The following is an 18,573-nucleotide window of genomic DNA, read 5'->3' as shown; positions in this document are numbered from 1 at the left end:
CTGCTCTGCTGTGAAATTTCACTATATATTTATGTTCAGGACTCACCGAGTGCCAAAACTCTGTTTTAAAATCTCTCCAATAACACATAACGTGGTTGTGCAAATGAGTTTGTGCCTGGCTGTAAACTGCCCCTGGCACACACACACACACAGAAATGGAAAATTAAAATAAGGCTTTGTTTTTCATTTATACTCAAATCTAATTTTGAAGCAACCTATTCATGAAGCTTTGATTCACAACTTTCATTAGTTTTCTGGTGTTTTGTCAATTTCACTATGTTTCCCCTATTAACATTCGTCAGATGGCTAGTGAACCACCACAGGTAGGTTAGGAATAGATTTGTGTTTAGACACGTTGGATAAGCAGTTTCAAAAACTGCTCGTGTGGCCTTTCAGATCATCTCCCTCACGCATTTTGGCCTCTCACCTCTGTGATAAGATTTCCATTTGAGTATGCCATATAGGGAAACACTACATACAGTGCGTTGGTATGAACCTAGCACTAACTTTACCAGTCATAACCAGTAACTGGTGAACTTTTAGCACTTTAAACTCACCTTAATTCTCATTAAAAACACTGAATCTTGTGCCCTCATTAACATCTTTGAAAAATAGCACTGACACCACAGCAGAGATCAAGTCAGTTGTTAAAATGGAAAAAAAAAATCCTATCTTGTGATGTTGGGCATTTTTTCTGTTGATGTTTGGTGTTTGCATGTTTCAGAGTACAGTGACATTACTGACAGTGTGATGCAGAGCTGTTGCAAGGAGTTGAGAATAGTGTAGAGGAGCAAATATGAAAGTTTTCTTTAACATCATGTATAGGTTGGTTTAACATTGTATTACATTGACAATGTCAAACAGCTCCTGTATTTGCTCATATGATAATACAGCAGATTATTACTTAAAGCAAATCCCTGTCATGTTTTATTCTCTTATCTTTACTCTTTGCTCTATCTTGATTAAAATCTCTTCTATTATCACTGCTTATCTTCTCAGCTGCTATGCCATCGCATTATTTTATTTTTTTTGATCTAGCCTTAATACTCTACCTCCCTGCCACTCCCTTCCTGATCTTTAAATTTTTTTTGTTCCTTCTTGCAGAGACACGATGGCCAGTTTACCATTATCCAGCTGGTTGGCTTGCTGCGTGGCATCGCAGCCGGCATGACCTACCTGTCTGACCTGGGCTACATCCACCGCGACCTGGCCGCGCGCAACGTCCTGGTCAACAGCAACCTGGTGTGTAAGGTGTCTGACTTTGGGCTATCCAGAGTACTCGAGGATGACCCAGACGCTGCATACACCACCAGTGTGAGTTTTCACATTGAGGCAAGCATTAATGCAGCGACACACTCACACACACACACACACACATGCATGCAGGTGTGATATTGTCTCCTATTAACTTTGCTATAACACACAAAATGACATATGATTTAAGATGAATGAATGACATAATAATTAAAATATTTGTATAATAACACACTTAATGTAACATAATATTACTAATCACTAGGAATGATCTTTTTTTAACAATAGAATATGCATTTAACTTAATAATGTTTATTTTGCTTATAAGTGACAGTGAAAACTGGAGCAGTGGAGTATAGGCTAATGGAGATCATAGATCACGGTTCACTTTTCCTTCTTTTTAACTCAGTTGTAGTTGTCTCATTCTAAATGTAAAGGTTTAACAACATAAAGCTGTTTATATCTGCAGCTTATTAATACAATTTGTCCTGCCGTTATTTAAAAATGCTTCTGTTGTGCCTTATCTCCCATAAGATCTTGCAGCTTTTAAAGAATAGCCACACTAGCACCACACCAGAAGCTGGTATATCTTGATTCCCGCTGATTCCTTTGAGGCCCCAGTTTTGTGTAAATGCCCAAATAAATTGATGGAGCGCCTTTAATTGTGTTGCTCAAGGCATCAACTTCAGTAAAATATAATCACATTCTGACCTTTAACTATCTAATGATAAATATCTATGCTACACTTTTATGAACACATCGAGCTTCTGAGATTATTATCACAGCATGTCTGTTCTGTCTCCACAACTGTAGAAAATACATTATCCAACACATCTTAAACTATAATTGGTGTTTAAAACCAACACACACACACACACACACACACATACATATATATATATATATATATATATATATATATATATATATATATATATATATATATATATATATATACACATATATATATATATATATATATATATATATTGCACATATTAGGGGTGCAACGATATTCGTATCGATATTGAACCGTTCGATACAGTGCTTTCGGTTCGGTACGCATATGTATCGAACAATACAACATTTGTAATTTATTTTATCAACTTTCCTTCTGACGATGCTGTCTGTGTTGAGCGCTCAGTGGATCTGTGCTCGACAGTGCAGTCTAGGCGGAGTAGTTGACCGCAGATTCACTGAGCGCAGGGCAAGCTAGCGAGACAGAAGTTAAGCTCTCCTTGCAACAAGGCAAATTGAACCTCCCCCACCCTCATTTAGATCTGGCGTTTGGAACTATTTTGGTCTTCATGTGACGTATGACCCTGAAGGTAAGCGCGTCATGGACTAAAGTAAAACAGTATGTTGGATGTGCCACGCAATGCTCAATTACATGGGTGGGAGCTAGTGTGTTAGCGCAGTTAGCTCGTTAACGTGTTGGCCGTCCAGCCCCATGCACGGGACGATCAGGGGTAGCTCGTTAACGGAGATTTGCCCTGTTGTGGCGTTAACGTCATTTCAACGAGATTAACGCTGACAGCACTAGTGGGAACACAACGAATATGACTGCACATTTACGCCGACATCATCCTAGTGCAAAGACAAGTGGAAGCAGACAAAAACAACAAGCATGCATGCTACAAACTTTACTCGAGTCATTTAGACAGCCGTTAGCACATGATTCTCCTTATGGGGACCTGATATGTTTAATATGCTGCTGAGAATATAACCCAGAAGAAGCGGATAGTATAGCTTTTATTTTGGAAAGAGCCATTTCTCTGTAATAAACTCTCTTTTCCAAAGATGAGTGATTCCTCAATCAGATACAGGGCTTGCAAAATCGGTAGCCCGACGTCCCGGGGCTAGCGATTTTTCCAGTTGGGCTACCAAAATCTATCTCTTCCCTGCCCGTTGGGCTATTGTAGGAAGGAAAAATATAAGTCAATGCTTTTGCATTCTTTCGGAAATGTAGCTGGGTAATTATGTCATTGGCATCGATGAGCCACTGTCAATATGTGACATATTGAAATGGCGTTTGAATTTGCGCTTGTTTTTTGCTTTCACTTTGCAATTGTGCGAACTGTGTATAGAGAGCGACAGCACTGATTGGTGAGTGATGATAATTTGCGCACCAATTCCTCTGACATCGTCTTATCAATCGTTAGCTTACTATGCAAACATGACAAGTGAAACCTCCCGCAGCTTAAACATGTGAGAGGTTGATCGCGCAGAGAATCGCTGAGCTTATGTGAGTCCGTGTGTAAAAGCAGCAGGATATATATTTTAGTTCTGCTGAGCCAAATAAGACAGGTCAGGGTGAAGAAGTGACAGCCAAAGAAAAGCTTACCACAAAACGGAAAAGTTATGACAAATCAGACTATAAGGCAAAAAGAAAGTGCAGCTTTATGGTTTCATGGACAAAATAATTTCTGTGGCTGCAATATGACGAGCTAAATAACCAGGGCTGCACATAAGTGGTCCGCAGGTGCGCATTCGCTGTCAAAATAAAAAACGCGCACAAGATATGAAGTTGCAACGCGTGTTTGCGTACATAAGATTTTCTGGAGGAGGACAGACATTTGTTTAGAACTCTTAAAGATGTCGAAGAAGCTCCTTTAAGCAATTACTTTGGTGTTCCTCCACCTCCAAAGAAATGTCAGTAGGAGTCCGAACCACAAAAGAAGCACGTATTCTCGGAAAAGTGGTTGCAGGAGGTGAGCTGGCTTCAAACAAATGATGAACGCACAGAGATGTGGTGCAGAATGTGCTGTGAAAATTCCACTCTAGCGGACAAAAACAGTGCTTTTTATATGGACGCAAACGCGCGCTGCAACTTCTTATCTGGTGCGTCTTTTATTTTGACAGCGAATGCGCACACGCGGACCACTTATGTGCGCCCGTGTAAATAACATAATGTTCTGCCGGGTGTGTTGTTGGTTTTCTCTCGATTTCTGAGTCGACAAGCGCCTTTGTTACTGGGACCAGTCATTTTAAGAAAGCCCCCATTAGAACCCATGAGAAATGCAAGAAATGCATTTTTGCTCAGTCTGCAATATCTTTCCCAGAACAAACACCAATTGCAAATAACATACAAAAAGTAAACCTGAAAAATCTGTTTAGAACAGCGTACTATGTTGCAAAGAGTGAACTACCACAGGCACAATTTAGCAGTCTTTGCAAACTTCAAAAAGCAAATGGCCTCGATCTTGGTTCCACTTGCCTCTTACCGTGACTTCAGTGGAAATGTCAGATTCAGGCTCTGACACAGACTGATTCATGTCCTACACAGTTCTTACAAGTTCATAGAAATTTCTGTTCAATTAGAACCAAGTATTTGAGTTGATGATTGTAATTTTTATACAATGTTGTAATTTGTTTTTCAACAATTTTTTGATTGATGTTTTGTTTCCTTTACAATATTATACTTTAATGTATAATATTATAAAGGAAACAAAACATCAATCAAAAAAATGCTCTCTTTTTTATTCGGGCTACTTAAATTTATTTTGGGCTACCAGAGATTTTGAAATTTTGCGAGCCCTGAGATATATATTTTTTTTATTACTTTTTTGTTTCAGCAACATTAAATTTAAAAACTGTACTTTTGAGTTAAAATATATATTTATAATTTTAATAAATGACAAATTAAAAAGGCATGAACATTTTTTTTGTATCGAAAAAATATCGAACCGTGACACCAAAGTATCGAATCGAACCGTGAATTTTGTGTATCGTTGCACCCCTAAAAAAAAAAAAAAAAAAAAAAAAATATATATATATATATATATATATATATATATATATATATATATATATATATATACTGGTTTTCTCATCACTCTTGTAAATCAACCATTGCTAAAAATATTGTATAAATATATATATATATATATATATATATATATATATATATATATATATATATATACATATATATATATATATATATATATATATATATATACATATATATATATATATATATATATATATATATATATATATATATATATATATATATACATATATATATATATCATGTTAATATTGCTTTGTTCTGAGCAATACAGTATTTCATTTATGTATGGATCCTCTGATTGCTGTGTGCTTGACAAAGTGCTCTTCAATTTGAACTTTATTGTTTAAAATGATGCTTTAAATTTGTACTCAGTCAGCACAAGCCACTGAATTTTGTTCTTTAAAAACATATCTTGATTATATTCACATATCAGATAATTACCAGAATGAAAGTAGAAGCACGACAAACAAAGGCTGGAAATTAAAACACTTTTTATTAGGCGGTACAAATGGATTTTGAGTCAACTGAAAGAGCTACTTTAAAGAATACTCTCATTTTAAACCAGTTTGAAAGAAATATATTGAGTGTTAACTAAAAAAAAAAAGTAAAAGATTCCAGTGCTTTCAGATCCAAATCGGCTTCAACCCATGTGTCTATTAGTCTGTAAAAGCACAGCAAACAGATTATAGACACCAAGGTGATTATGTACAGCATCACCCAGTGTGAAGGAGAAACTGATTATGGATCGTGATATACAGGCATTATGGCGTCACAATAACACTTGATTGTAGCTGAAGATTAAAACATTACTGCTTGGAAATTATGGAGGTATAAAGCTCTTCTATGGAGTCAAAGGTGGCAGCAAAGTAACTTTGAAGGAATTGAAAGTACGGAAACTTTGGCCTGTTTTAAATGTTTAGCAGAACACCGAGTGTCTGTAATTGGCTATATTTGGTGAGTAACCTTCAGAGGCTTAAAATTACCCACAGGGAGTGATTTGTTTGTTTAGGAAGTGATGTATCCATTTGTCAACTTAATTAAGTGCTAGTTTAATATCAAGTACAATGCAAGTAGTTCACTTGCTAACACTTGCAAGTCTATTCTTGTCCTGAGAACATACACATACACATCGTTGCCCTTTAGTGTGTGCTGTTATTTTCTGCTTTCATTAACATTTGCTGTTAAACAGTGAGCAGGCATGTAGCTCATTTATGAATCTGTTTTACTTTAGTAGTGATTTTATTTAACTAGAGGTTCCTTCCATGGTTAAAATGTTTTGCTCTTTTTATGTTGCTAAATCTCTTTTATTGGTGTCATTACTTTTCACTTTTGATATCTGACTAACATCCTACAATACAGTTGAAGATTTTAAAATATCATTTCAGATCAGGCTTTAAGTAGCTTTAGTATTTAAATGCTGTCCTCCCATTGAAGTTTTAGCTACAGATAGACACTTTTACTTAAAGGAAGTGTGTGTGTGTGTGTGTGTGTGTGTGTGTGTGTGTGTGTGTGTGTGTGTGTGTGTGTGTGTGCCTCTGTGTTTTCTTCCTATATTATACTGAAACCCTTAGCAGAATCCCTAATCACATCATCACTACTTTTTCCTTCAAAATGGTCACAAAAGCTGTTACTCATGACATGACAGCTAAATTTCATGTGTGTTTTAATATACATTATTGGTGCTCTAGGGCAGCAGTTCTCAATCCTTTTCTCAGACAAAGCCCCCAAAGCCTTGTCGGATAAAAACCACCAGCTTATATAACCCTATAAGTCTAGTCTATTTTAACCACTTCCATTTGTTTCACTTTTTCCTGTAAAGTGTTTTCAAATGATCATTATGTAGGTCTGATAATACTTTACCACTCGTTATTTAAATAGATCTGCTAAATAACTATTTTCAAAAATATACAAATTACTACTGCAAGTGATTGAAACTATGCATCTATTGTTTTAGCTAAACATGATACTGATTTATCCTTTAATGACATGTTTACCTACTTATCTATTAAATTGACTATATTTAAACAATTTATTCATTGCTGAGAACTATCAAAAACATTCAGGCTAACTACTTCTTGCCACAACTACTGCAAGCTTTTCAAATTACTTTTAGCTTATCAATTTAACCCTTTATTGATTAGTAAACTATTTATCCATTTATCTAATAACTGAAACTAAATTCTGGTGCTTTTTATCCATTCATTTAAGCTATTTAGTCAATTTATTGTAGTTGAGTAAGAGTCTCTGACTCCTAAATCTAAATTGTAAGCAGGTTCCACAGTAGAGGAGCTGGACAGCTGAAGCTCTGCCTCTCATACTACTTCTGAATACTTTAAGACCACAAGTAGGCCAACAGTCTGAGACCGTGGAGCTCTTTTAGGATAATAAGGTGCTATAATGTTTTTGTCTAATAATTAAAGGTTTTGTATGCAAGGAGAAGGATTTTAAATTAAATTCTGAATTTAACAGTTACCCAAGGAAGAGAAGCTAATATGGGAGAAATTTGCCTGTTTTCTATCCCCAGATTATTTAGCAGATTTAGTACTCTCACTCTAGCATTCTGGATTAACTTTTCTCTTTTCCAAATATTTATTTATAAGTGACTTATGTATGTATGTATGTATATATATGTATATATTGTACTATTCTTAGTTAGCGTATTGTCTGTCTTGTCTTAATGTTGGTTTAAAATGGAGCACTGTAACAAAAAATAATTTCCCCCAGGGATCAATAAAGTATTCTGATTCTGATTCTGATTCTGATAACTGAGGACTTTTCAGGGAGCTTTTAGAGTGAATGATAATAATGAATTACATAAGTCCAGCCTAGTTTTTCAGCATCACTCTGAGATAGGAATTTCTCATTTTAGCTATGCACATTTTTATTTAATGTGCATGCTGAAGGACATATCCTGATCAGAAATAACTCCAAGACTCCTGACAGAGTTACAGGAGCAATGTCATCTAAAATGATTAGACACCATCTTTCTAATAGTTTCAAGAGTACAATAAACTCAGTTTTGCCTGAATCTAGAAATAAGAACTTACAGGTAATCGAGCCCTTTATGTCATTAGGGACTGCCTGTCCTTAATGACATTAATTGATTTGTATATTCTGGCTTGATGAATGAATAAAGCTGTGTATCATCTGAATAGAACTGCTTTTCTGTTTCTATTTTTAGCATGACAACGATACAAAATGTACTGCCAATGCAGTAAAATTATACCTGAATAGAAAAATATACAGTGTAACACTATCAGTCGTGGATTGGCCTCCCCAGAGCCTCAACCTTAACATGACTGAAGCAGTAAGAGATCATCTTGACAGAGTTCAGATCTCAGGTCCAAAGAAGAGCTTTTGGAAGCACCTTCAAGAATCCCGGAAAACTATTCCTGAAGAGTATTTAAAGAAATTGCTTGAAAGGGTACCTAAACAAATTGAGGCTGTGAGGACGAGGAAAAGTGCATCATACCAAATATCGAATTTCAAGTTTGTTCGAAATGTAGAAACTCTGGCTGTGCTTTTATGTTTGCACATTTTTAAAATAGATTGCTGAAACTATTTTCCATTTTCCTAGCAAAATAAAAAGTGATGAAGGGTGGCACTACACTTTCGCCCACTACTTGATTTAGTATTTATGTTTATCCATTAATGCGACTCATTAAATACTTTAAGCGACTTTTTTACTGCCACTATAACAATTTAATATATAAACTTTTTATGCATTTTATTTTTTACTTTTAGGCAACCAATTAAAAATAGTATTTAGCAATTTAGTATTATTAGACCATTTTAACTATTTACCCAACACTTTAAGCTATTTCAGCATTTCATTTGTTAGTTTACTCTGATCTATTTAGCTCACTTAAAGATGCTTATTTAGGATATCCATCTGTGTGTGTGTGTGTGTGTGTGTGTGTGTGTGTGTGTGTGTGTGTGTGTGTACAATAGCAGGATGTGTTAGGGTTGGGACAGGACACAGGCTCTGCGGACACAATGGCAGTGAAACGTTTAGCTCTGGATGTGGTCTGTCTTACATTTTTTCTCCAAATCTCCTCTGTATCCTTGCTTGAACTTTTTTGTCTTCCTGGCAGGGTGGAAAAATCCCAATCCGGTGGACAGCTCCAGAGGCCATCGCATACAGGAAATTCTCCTCCTCCAGTGATGTGTGGAGTTATGGCGTGGTCATGTGGGAGGTGATGTCCTATGGAGAGCGACCATACTGGAATCTCACTAACAGAGATGTGAGTGGTGTTTGCTGATTTAAATACCATTTAGCGACCAGAGATAATGTGATGTTTATTTTTATGCTACACATTGTAGCCTTATGCATATTCTGCTGGACATGTACAGGTGATCAAATCTGTTGAGGAGGGCTACAGGCTGCCTGCTCCTATGGGCTGTCCTGCTGCTCTACACACACTCATGCTGGATTGCTGGCAGAAGGATCGCAACGAGAGGCCCCGTTTTTGCCAGATAGTCACCGTTCTTGACAAGCTAATCCGCAACCCAGAGAACCTGAAATCTATGGACACACTCTGCAGGTAGGTGGGCAACGGAATAAATCCATATTTACAGCGGCACAACATGAGTGCATTATGTCACATGCCGAGGAGTCTTTTTGATTTAATTTGGCAAGACAGCTCGCCAAAATGTAATCAAATATTGGTTCATGTGATTAGCGGATTAAACTGCAAATCAAAGCAAGACACCACCTGCGAGGGCCTGAGAAGATGATCTCCGGGACCATATATGGTGACTGACTGTTAAGCTACTAAGTAACCATCCTGGTGTGGGAAGCAGAGTAAATCCAATCTCATCCCGCTGCTATCAAGCATGGGCGCGGTGGGATAAAGTTGCAGCCTAAAGTTTCCCTCAAAGTTGTCTGGCAGATGAAGTGAGCGGTCATGTTCGTTTTCCAATAAGCTCATCTCTGATAGACGCGCTGTGCATTAAGTAAAAGCCTCGCTGTGATATTGACATTGATCCATAGTGAATCTGGGAGCAGGTTTGAAAGGACACCCAGGCTAAAGCTAGACCTGTGTAAATTGCTCAGTTCAGATCTCAGGTCCTATGGAGTCAATGGTGCATGACACTGTGAGGTGAGAGAAGCAGTAGGAATATTAAGAGGCAGAGAAGCAGGAGGAGTGTTAAACATTTCTCCCTGTGTTAATCTACCCAAAGCAGCCATCCTGCAACCACGGTCACCACCTCTTCTCAATCATTTTAACTGCTATCGATTTCCTGTCTCACATACTCGTGCATTTCAAAAGCCCCTTTTCCCTCAGGATTCTCCCCCTTGCTCACTTTTTGACTCCTCTCCTTTTCAAGCTGCCTTTTTGTCTTCCGATACGTCTTCCTGTCTCTTCCACTTCTGATCCACTGCCATCTGTCTTTATTCGCTGCAGTTTAAACAGTCCTACACTGATGGAGAGAGCTATCCCTGACTTCAGCAGCTGTAACTCAGTAGACGAGTGGCTGGACACCATAAAGATGAGCCGCTACAAGGAACACTTTGCAGCTGGGGGGTACCACACTTTGGGTCACGTCATAAGCATGAACCAAGGGTAAGCGCTTCCTGGGGAAATCTCAGCAGCTCAGAGGCAGTAGTGAGCTGTTAGATGTAGTAAAATCAGCTTTAGTGCTGATTTTACCTGTTGTAGAGTTCTGCTTTGCAATTTTAATTTATTTTATGTATTTTATGACTATTGCTTCTTTTATTAATGTTGTTCTTTTGTAAGATGACCTTGTGTTTTTGAAAGGCGCCCTCAAATAAAATGTATTATTATTATTATTAGTAGTAGTAGTAGTAGTAGTGTAGGTGCTCTACAATCTCTACCAGCTAATGTGAGAGAAAATCACCTCACACAGACCTTAAACTGCTGGACAGGACATAGAATGGCATAGCTTGTGCACAGAAAAGAGGTAATATGTTATATTATAACACTTATTGATTATCATCTCCATTCTTCTGTCCCATGAGCCTCTGAGCTCAGTCGAACACATATTAAAACCTCCCACAAATCTGACCCAGGGGTCAGGAACTTATGCCACCCAGCCTTCAAGCCTGTCCTTCAGCTAGCATCAAACTACATTAGCACAGCTTTCCTATAATATGAAACTAAATCGCTCAGACTCTCTCACACCAATTTCTTGAGTGTCCATTAGTGTATATCCAAAAAAAGGCCATCTCAAGTATGAGGCGTTATAATATTTGCAGCTGATGGAATTACCGTATTTTCCAGACTACAAAGCGCACCTGAGCGCATCCTGTTTTGTACATACATTAGCCACTACTTTGAAGTTTGTTTTTCGCGCTACTTCGTACGGCACTACGTTACCTGGCGGACGGACATGTGACCAACATACCACTCTTGAACCCCGATACTGTGTGTCTGATCACATGTCCTTCCGCCAGGCAACCTAGTGCCGTACAACAGCGGAACAAACAAAACAAATCCTCTTATGATATCACGAAAATCATGGACAATCCATAGAAAAGCCGCACCTGACTAAAAGCCGCAGGGTTCAAAGCTTGTGCAAAAAGTAGCGGCTTATAGCCCGACAATTACGATAGTCCCTTATATAGTAACACTAGGGTAATGTAAGGCTCACTGAGCTCTGCCATGTCATATCTTTTTTTATTTAATTTTAATATCCAAATTTTGTTGATTGGGATTCTGTTGAAAGTAAACTGCTGGTATGAATCCACAAACCAAGCTGTGCTGCCATGTTCATTTTAGAGAGAAGAGGCTTCGTCTTGGAAAACCTTCTAAACAAGCTGTAGTTGTTCAGTTGTTTTCCTGATCACATGTCATAAACTTTAACACACTAACTGGGGTCTGTAGAGTCCAACTTTCATAAATCTTCAAATCTGATTTGTTTTTGTGTGTGTGCCATATAGGGATATCCAGAGGCTCGGGGTGACATTAATGGGCCATCAGAAGAAGATCATGACCAGCGTCCAGCTGATGAGGGCGCAAGTCCTCAACAAGAGTGTGCCGTCGGTGCACGTATAATTCCAATGCCGTGGTTTCTCTGCTAAAATCTGGAAACCCAGGCTTCTAAAAGGTCACGAGGGACTCCACTGGAAATAAAAGGATCAGAAAACTGGGAGATGTTGGGAACTTTCCAAGACTTTTCTTCAAGAGATGAAAGAACAAAATGTGAAAAGTTTTACTGACAGAACAAGTAAATAATGACTTCTTTGGGAAAAGTCCAACCTTTTATTTTGTTTTTTTTCCCAACCCAATTAAATTTTCTGAGTTTAAATGTCTTGTTTGTAAATGAAAAGACTGCCTTAATTAGCACAAATGATTTTATTGTATTCTACAAAGAGAAAATAATTTATCAATCATGAATTTACCAGAGAAATATGATTTGCGGAACCAGGCAATAGCAAGAGTGGATGGAGTGATGTAGTAAGTGGGGGTGGGGGGTTTAAATGTTTCGATGGCGCTTGAGAAGCTTGAAAAGAATGAGGTCCACAATGAAGCTCGAGCCGGGACAAAAAAAAAGTTGAGCAAAGTGAAATAGGGCTCACCCGAGTTGCCAGATCGCCTCCGCAGTGTAGAGGACCTATTTCACCTCGGGCTATTAATACAGGCACATTTCTCCACCGCCCAACCTTGATGAATGACCCCAGGAGAGCCCAAGAGCCCTCTGCCCAGTCTGAAGCTGCACGGCGCACAACTATTGTACTCGGAAGATGTGTGTGATTCAGTTACAGTGCACTTTATTCTACAATCTCTCTGTGTTGTAGAGGTCTTGCAGTTGTGTCACAGATCTCTTTGCAGCCACAACTGCAACTAGATCTTCCTCCAGTCCTTTCAAAAGTTAGCTGTTTTAAAGAATAATAAGGAAATAATGAAGTAAAACATTAATAAACCCAAGAAGTAGAAGAGAAATCTAACATTTATTGGGGTTATACAGTAAATACATTGCTTATGAGATTTATTTCAGTCTTTTCTTCACTGCGTCAGAAAGCAGAAAAGAAAATATGTTGAAATATTATGCACTGTTATTCCATGTGCATAATATTAAGCAATGCTGGCCATTTTTATGGTGTGGTAAATGCTATAAATCGGATGTATTTTAAGTATATTTGGGCATATTTATTCCAAGTGCACTGTCATCTGAAATTCATTTCAAATCAGGTGTAAATGTGACGCAAGATGAATCAGTTTAGTTTGTAATGACCTTGAGAACAGCAGGTTGATGAATTGACCTTACTTCTTAAGTTCACTTGGCAAGAATGTGAGATCAAGCTAGTAAGCGTCGAACTGTTTTCATGCCAATGGTTTTAAAGTCTGTTTTCATCTTATTGTACTTTTCCTACAACATATGTTGTAGGATATCAAAGCAAATATTTCCTGAAACAAAACTATGTTTTATTGTTGCTTGAATGGGTCAGTGTGTCAAATTTACTGGAGTCTATAGGCGGAACTGAAATAGAGGTTTTAAACCTAGGATTTCATTAGTGGCCTGTAAGCACATGTTGTATATAAATGATACATGACACTCATTGGTTTCTGAACATTTTGATGCCTCAAAGTTAGCATTTTGCTGTGTTGCTTTTGGAGCCAGAAATTAGAACATTTACATAAAGGGTTGTGTGGTTAAATAGAGGTTAAGGGTATTAGGCTTGGTTAGCGAGTTGCATTCAGAGAGTCTATGCTTGCAACCCACAGTATCTGCTAATTAGTAGCAGACTAATAAAATACTAGAAGTTCCCTCAACAAAACTGGAGTACAAATTTCTTAGGCAGGATGTAAACCACAGCAGGCCATATTATTTACCAAATAAAATAAAATGCTACAAAGGGCATCGACAGCACAAACATGGCCAAGAAGTCCAGTTCAATGAAAAAAATTAGAGGAGGTGAGGATTTACGAGTGTACTGACAGTACACCTGTAAATCAAAGTGGCTATGCCTCTAACATCAGTATCCAGATTAACACATTATGACAGGAGAAGCTGTCATAAAAGCACCAGGCTGTAAATTTACTTTTAGCTCTCCTAAAGCTGGGAATTCAACGTTCTTCCTGAGATATTAGAGCGATCCAATTTTTTCCGACTTCACAGTGACTTCAAATTTAATTTCCCAGAGGTTACAACTTTATAATACAGCAGTTATTTTAAAAAACGTGTCAGTTTTAGACCACTTCTTATTTATATAGGTGGAAGGGTTATCTTTCACATGGCCTGCCAAGTTACAAGGCCATGAATGGATAAACCTAACTCTGGCTTTTTGCATTGAAGTGAGGCTTTCACCTGTAGGACAGCAAAGGAGTCAGCTGCAATGTGCTACCTCACCATTAAATCTTACACGGTAAAACTATTTTAGGCTGCTTCCTTATTCACGCGTGATTACCATAGTGGAGATTTCCATGTTTGATTTGGCAGAGGTTTTATACCAGATACACTTTCTGAAAAAAACCCAAAGAGCATCCTCCCGGGACCAGTGAACTTTTGCTTTTTAGGTAAACATTTAAACCACTACACTATAGAGACATTGTTCCTTTTCATTTTTAAAAAATAAATTTGTTTTTTATTGCCAGTTCACAGAGCTGTTAAGCTATGTTTAATGAAGGAGAGTGCTAAGCAGATATTTATCTGTTAGCAAGAAAAAAATCTACAAAATGCAAAATAAGTTACATGCATTTGTGAAATAAATGTAGCACAAATTTATATATTTGCCGATTTCCGTTTTCACATAAGAGAACACCTGTTTACTGAATATGGGTGTCAGTGTCCCAAATACTGAGCACCCAATGTTAGCTAAATCTATTCCATGTTGTTACCACCATTACACACAACAAATGTTTGTAGTCCTGATCAGGTCGATCTCAAAGTTCCCCATAAATGACAATGAAAATTACTAAGCATATTGTACATTTTTATATTTTGTACTTAAATAATCCCTTAACTAGTATTCCAGTAATAAGTTACTATAGCTTGCAATTGAAATTAAATATTAGGGTGAAAATTGCAAATTCTGTATCTTCTGAATAATATTTTACTGGGTGTGTTACAACTGGAAGCCCTCATACTATTTTGGCAGTTCATGAACAAAATGCTACAAAGCGTGTTTAGTTCAGTGAAACTTACTCCTGGGATTGAGCACTGACACTATTCAGTGCGATAAATCTGTATCCCAGCGTTCTGTCTTTCAATAATGGGATATAATACACATAAGCTACGCAAACTGTAAAATAAAGTGTTACTTCTGATCAAATGTGATCACACTGTTTACCTCAGTGTTTGAGGGAAAGGTTAAGAAGAACATGTAAGTAGAATGTTTATTTCGAGACACTATGAAAAAGTACATAATCAGTCCTAATTTATACCCCCCTCCCCCCGAGCCATCAGGAGAATGTCTTTTCTTGTGCACCTTGGTAGGTTTTTCCTCTAGATGGTTGATGTCAGTTTTTATTAGAAGAACCTCATGATATTTCATGAATATGTATTATAGTGGCATTTCACTACTGGTTTATTTTTCCTTTAGGATGCTTTTGAAGATACTGGACTGAAAACCCATATTTTATAAAGTTAGGATATGTTTTTGCTAGATGACTTGATTTATAATGTATACAGCAAGTTCAGTCACTGGAAGGAAGAAAAAAATGATAACAACCGAATTTATTCACCTTTCATTATTTATTCATGCTCATTTGTTTTCCAAATAATACAAATCAGAGAGGTTTTATTACAGTCAATGAATCATTCTTGTTGCTAATGATAAATCATTAATGTGCAAACTGTCCATAAATACACAATAAAGGAACGTTTGTCTGTGTGTGACTGCAACAATGATGTTGCGACTGTTTTTAACACAATGGTTTTTACTGTTTTTAATTGTTGCTGCACTAGCTTGAGTCATGAAGCTATGCGCAACTTAAGCTTCATCAGAGCTGTTGGTGTTTTTTCACATTTGTTGTTTTAGTCAAATGAGTCCAGAACATGAAGTGTGATGAGCAGTTATCACTTTCTAGTTATTATATGCTTGACTGCATGAGCTGAGGGACTTTCCTGCTGGCACTGATTATTTTGTTATGCAACTGTGATTGATTACATCACTGTCAGGCAGCTGATCTGGGATCTTTTAGATTAGCAAAGCTGCTAGTTGAATTTCTACCTGCTTTGCTAGTATTAAAGACCTCTGAAAAATAATTTTGTAACTGCAGCTGAAAACATGACTGGTTTTAGTAGATTTCTATTGAGAAATAAAAAATATCCTTAAACTAAAATATCTATGTGACAGCATCCCATCCAACAGATGGCTAAAGAGCAGCCAATTTGCACCATGAAAATGAAAACAATTACATGTTATTTTTAAATGTATCTGTGACTAAGTTAAACACAGCATCTCTTTTTACGTAAGATTTGTGTGAAATATACTAAATGTATGTGAGTATATATATTTGAAACATTTTTTATTGCTATAATTCACATTAACAGTCACATCAAGGCACTATATAACTGCAAAGAAAATGCCGTACATTAACAGTGAGAAAACCCAAACAATCAGATGACTGAATATGAGCAGTGACGGTGGGAAGAAAAAAAAACTCCCTTTTGACAGGAAGAAAACTCTGGCAGAATCAGGCGAAGGGAGAGCCAGTCATCTATTATGAACGCTTACCGGTAAGCAGAAAGAGAAGAGAGCGGAGGGAGACAGGACCAGAGGGACACTGTGGGTGACAGAGAGCTTGGGTTTAATAATTACCAATGATTAAATGCAATAGTGGTGTATAAATAGAGTTATACACAGAGACTGAAAAGAGGTGGGTGAAGAAGAAATGCTCAGTGTATCATGAGATGGACTGAGCATCAATAGCCCACAATGACACCAGAAATCCAATATCAGCAAATTCCATGTCAAATCATAACCTCATGGGGTGGTTATAGCTCAGGAGGTAGAGTAGGTCATCTATGAATCAGAAGGTTGGTGTTTCTATCCCTGTCCAGTCTGCACGTCAGATATCCTTGGGTAAGATGCTAACCCCAAGCTGCTCTTTGATGCAGCCATCGGATTATGACTGTGTGTAAATGTTAGATATAAAGCACTTCAATAGAAAAAGCATAGAAAAAGTGCTTGTATGAATAAATGAATGAGGTAAGCTGTATAGAGTGCTTTGAGTGCTCAGGTAGAGTAAAAAAGTGCTGTATAAGAACCAGTCCATTTACCATGGCTTTAAAGACGGAGAGAGAAGAGACAGAGAGCAGATAGAACCAAATTATAATATTCAAAAGGTTTAATATGATATGTTTTGAGTTGAGCATTTACAAGAATACCATTATTGTTAACTGTAAAGGATGTGCATTACCAACTAAAACTACACAACTGAAAATATAATATTATTATTATGTTTTGTTACTAATGTGAGAAAATTAGCACACATGTGATATATTTTAATTGTACATAACGACTGTGATCTGAGAGGCATGTTTTAAACCAGGCATGTAAAGTACCAATGGAACAATAGATTCTAGTCTCTTCAAGAAAATATCATCAGCGATTATGTCAAAGGAAGTATAGTTAGGAGTGCAGAGTCTGCTTACATCAGTAGACCACGTGTGATTTTGACCAGGGCTGTCTCTGAAAACCATACTGAAATTAAGTATTATTAAGGTGAGTGAGGTAAATCTGCATAGCAACACTTTTTCATACATTTTTGAAAGCAAAAGTAAACTAGCACTAGGACCATAATTATTTTCACTGAAAGCGTCTGCACTTGGTTTCTAAAGAACTGGAATTATCACAGCTGTTTTGAGGGGTAAAGGAACAAAGCCAGTGATTAGGTTTTCCCTAATCTGTGTTAATGCCAGTAAAAGGCAAGAAACTGAGAGGACAAGCTGGATTTAACCACATGAGTGGGAAGTGGGTTAAAATAACAAGTGGAAAGTTTACATTTCTTAATAAATTCCAATATTTCCTCAACAATCAGGAGTTTAAGCTAGAAAGAAGAGAAGGGGGATCATTCAATATATTACCTAGAAGACTCAGCTGTTGGCATATTACTATTAAAAATTTGGCAAGTTGTCAAAAAATATTGTTTATAGTAGAGAAAAAAGTCCAAGTATTCCTTTCACCAGACCTTATTAGTGTTGCATAATATTCAGGTTTATCTGTAGACACAGCATCCTTGCAGTGGTCAGTTTTGGGAAGGTTACTTTTAAAATGTATTCCACTACAGATTACAGAATACATGCCCCAAATGTATTTTGTAACATATTCCGTTACGTTACTCAATACCATACCAATAGCAACTAGATCTTAATATAAAATGAGTAACAGTAGGTGGACATTAGGTAAGGCTGCACTTTTCGCAGCGATCTTCTATAGAAAACTATTCCGCGCGTATATAAAACAGGTCCGCAGCTCCGAACCGTAGTAAAGGGACCTCTGGCTAATGCGTCGGGTTCGTGTCGGACTCGTAGCTGAAAACTAGCTTTACTTTGTTGTCTGGGTCAACTTTGCTAGCAGAGACAGAGAGAGGCGTTGAAAGGCTGCTCCAAAG

General features: G+C 37.3%; 1 protein-coding gene across 6 annotated transcripts in view; it reads left to right on the top strand.

Moving 5' to 3' along the window:
- epha8 (eph receptor A8) overlaps window positions 1–15,848 on the top strand; it is a 141,582-nt gene extending 125,734 nt beyond the window's left edge. For 3 of the 6 annotated variants that reach the window (XM_004559885.2, XM_076883673.1, XM_076883671.1), the window contains 5 exons: window positions 1,105–1,332; window positions 9,145–9,294; window positions 9,404–9,594; window positions 10,459–10,617; window positions 11,955–15,848. In XM_004559885.2, coding sequence (XP_004559942.2) covers window positions 1,105–1,332; window positions 9,145–9,294; window positions 9,404–9,594; window positions 10,459–10,617; window positions 11,955–12,069 — 843 coding nt within the window. In that variant the 3' untranslated portion in view covers window positions 12,070–15,848. The remainder of the gene's footprint in view (window positions 1–1,104; window positions 1,333–9,144; window positions 9,295–9,403; window positions 9,595–10,458; window positions 10,618–11,954) is intronic. The other 3 variants (XM_076883674.1, XM_076883672.1, XM_004559886.2) reach the window with 2 other exon arrangements.
- The last annotated feature ends 2,725 nt before the right edge of the window (window positions 15,849–18,573 follow it).

The sequence above is a fragment of the Maylandia zebra genome, linkage group LG5 (assembly GCF_041146795.1).
Source record: "Maylandia zebra isolate NMK-2024a linkage group LG5, Mzebra_GT3a, whole genome shotgun sequence".
In the NCBI taxonomy this organism is placed as follows: Eukaryota; Metazoa; Chordata; class Actinopteri; order Cichliformes; family Cichlidae; genus Maylandia; species Maylandia zebra.
This window is presented reverse-complemented; position numbering and strand designations above follow the sequence as displayed.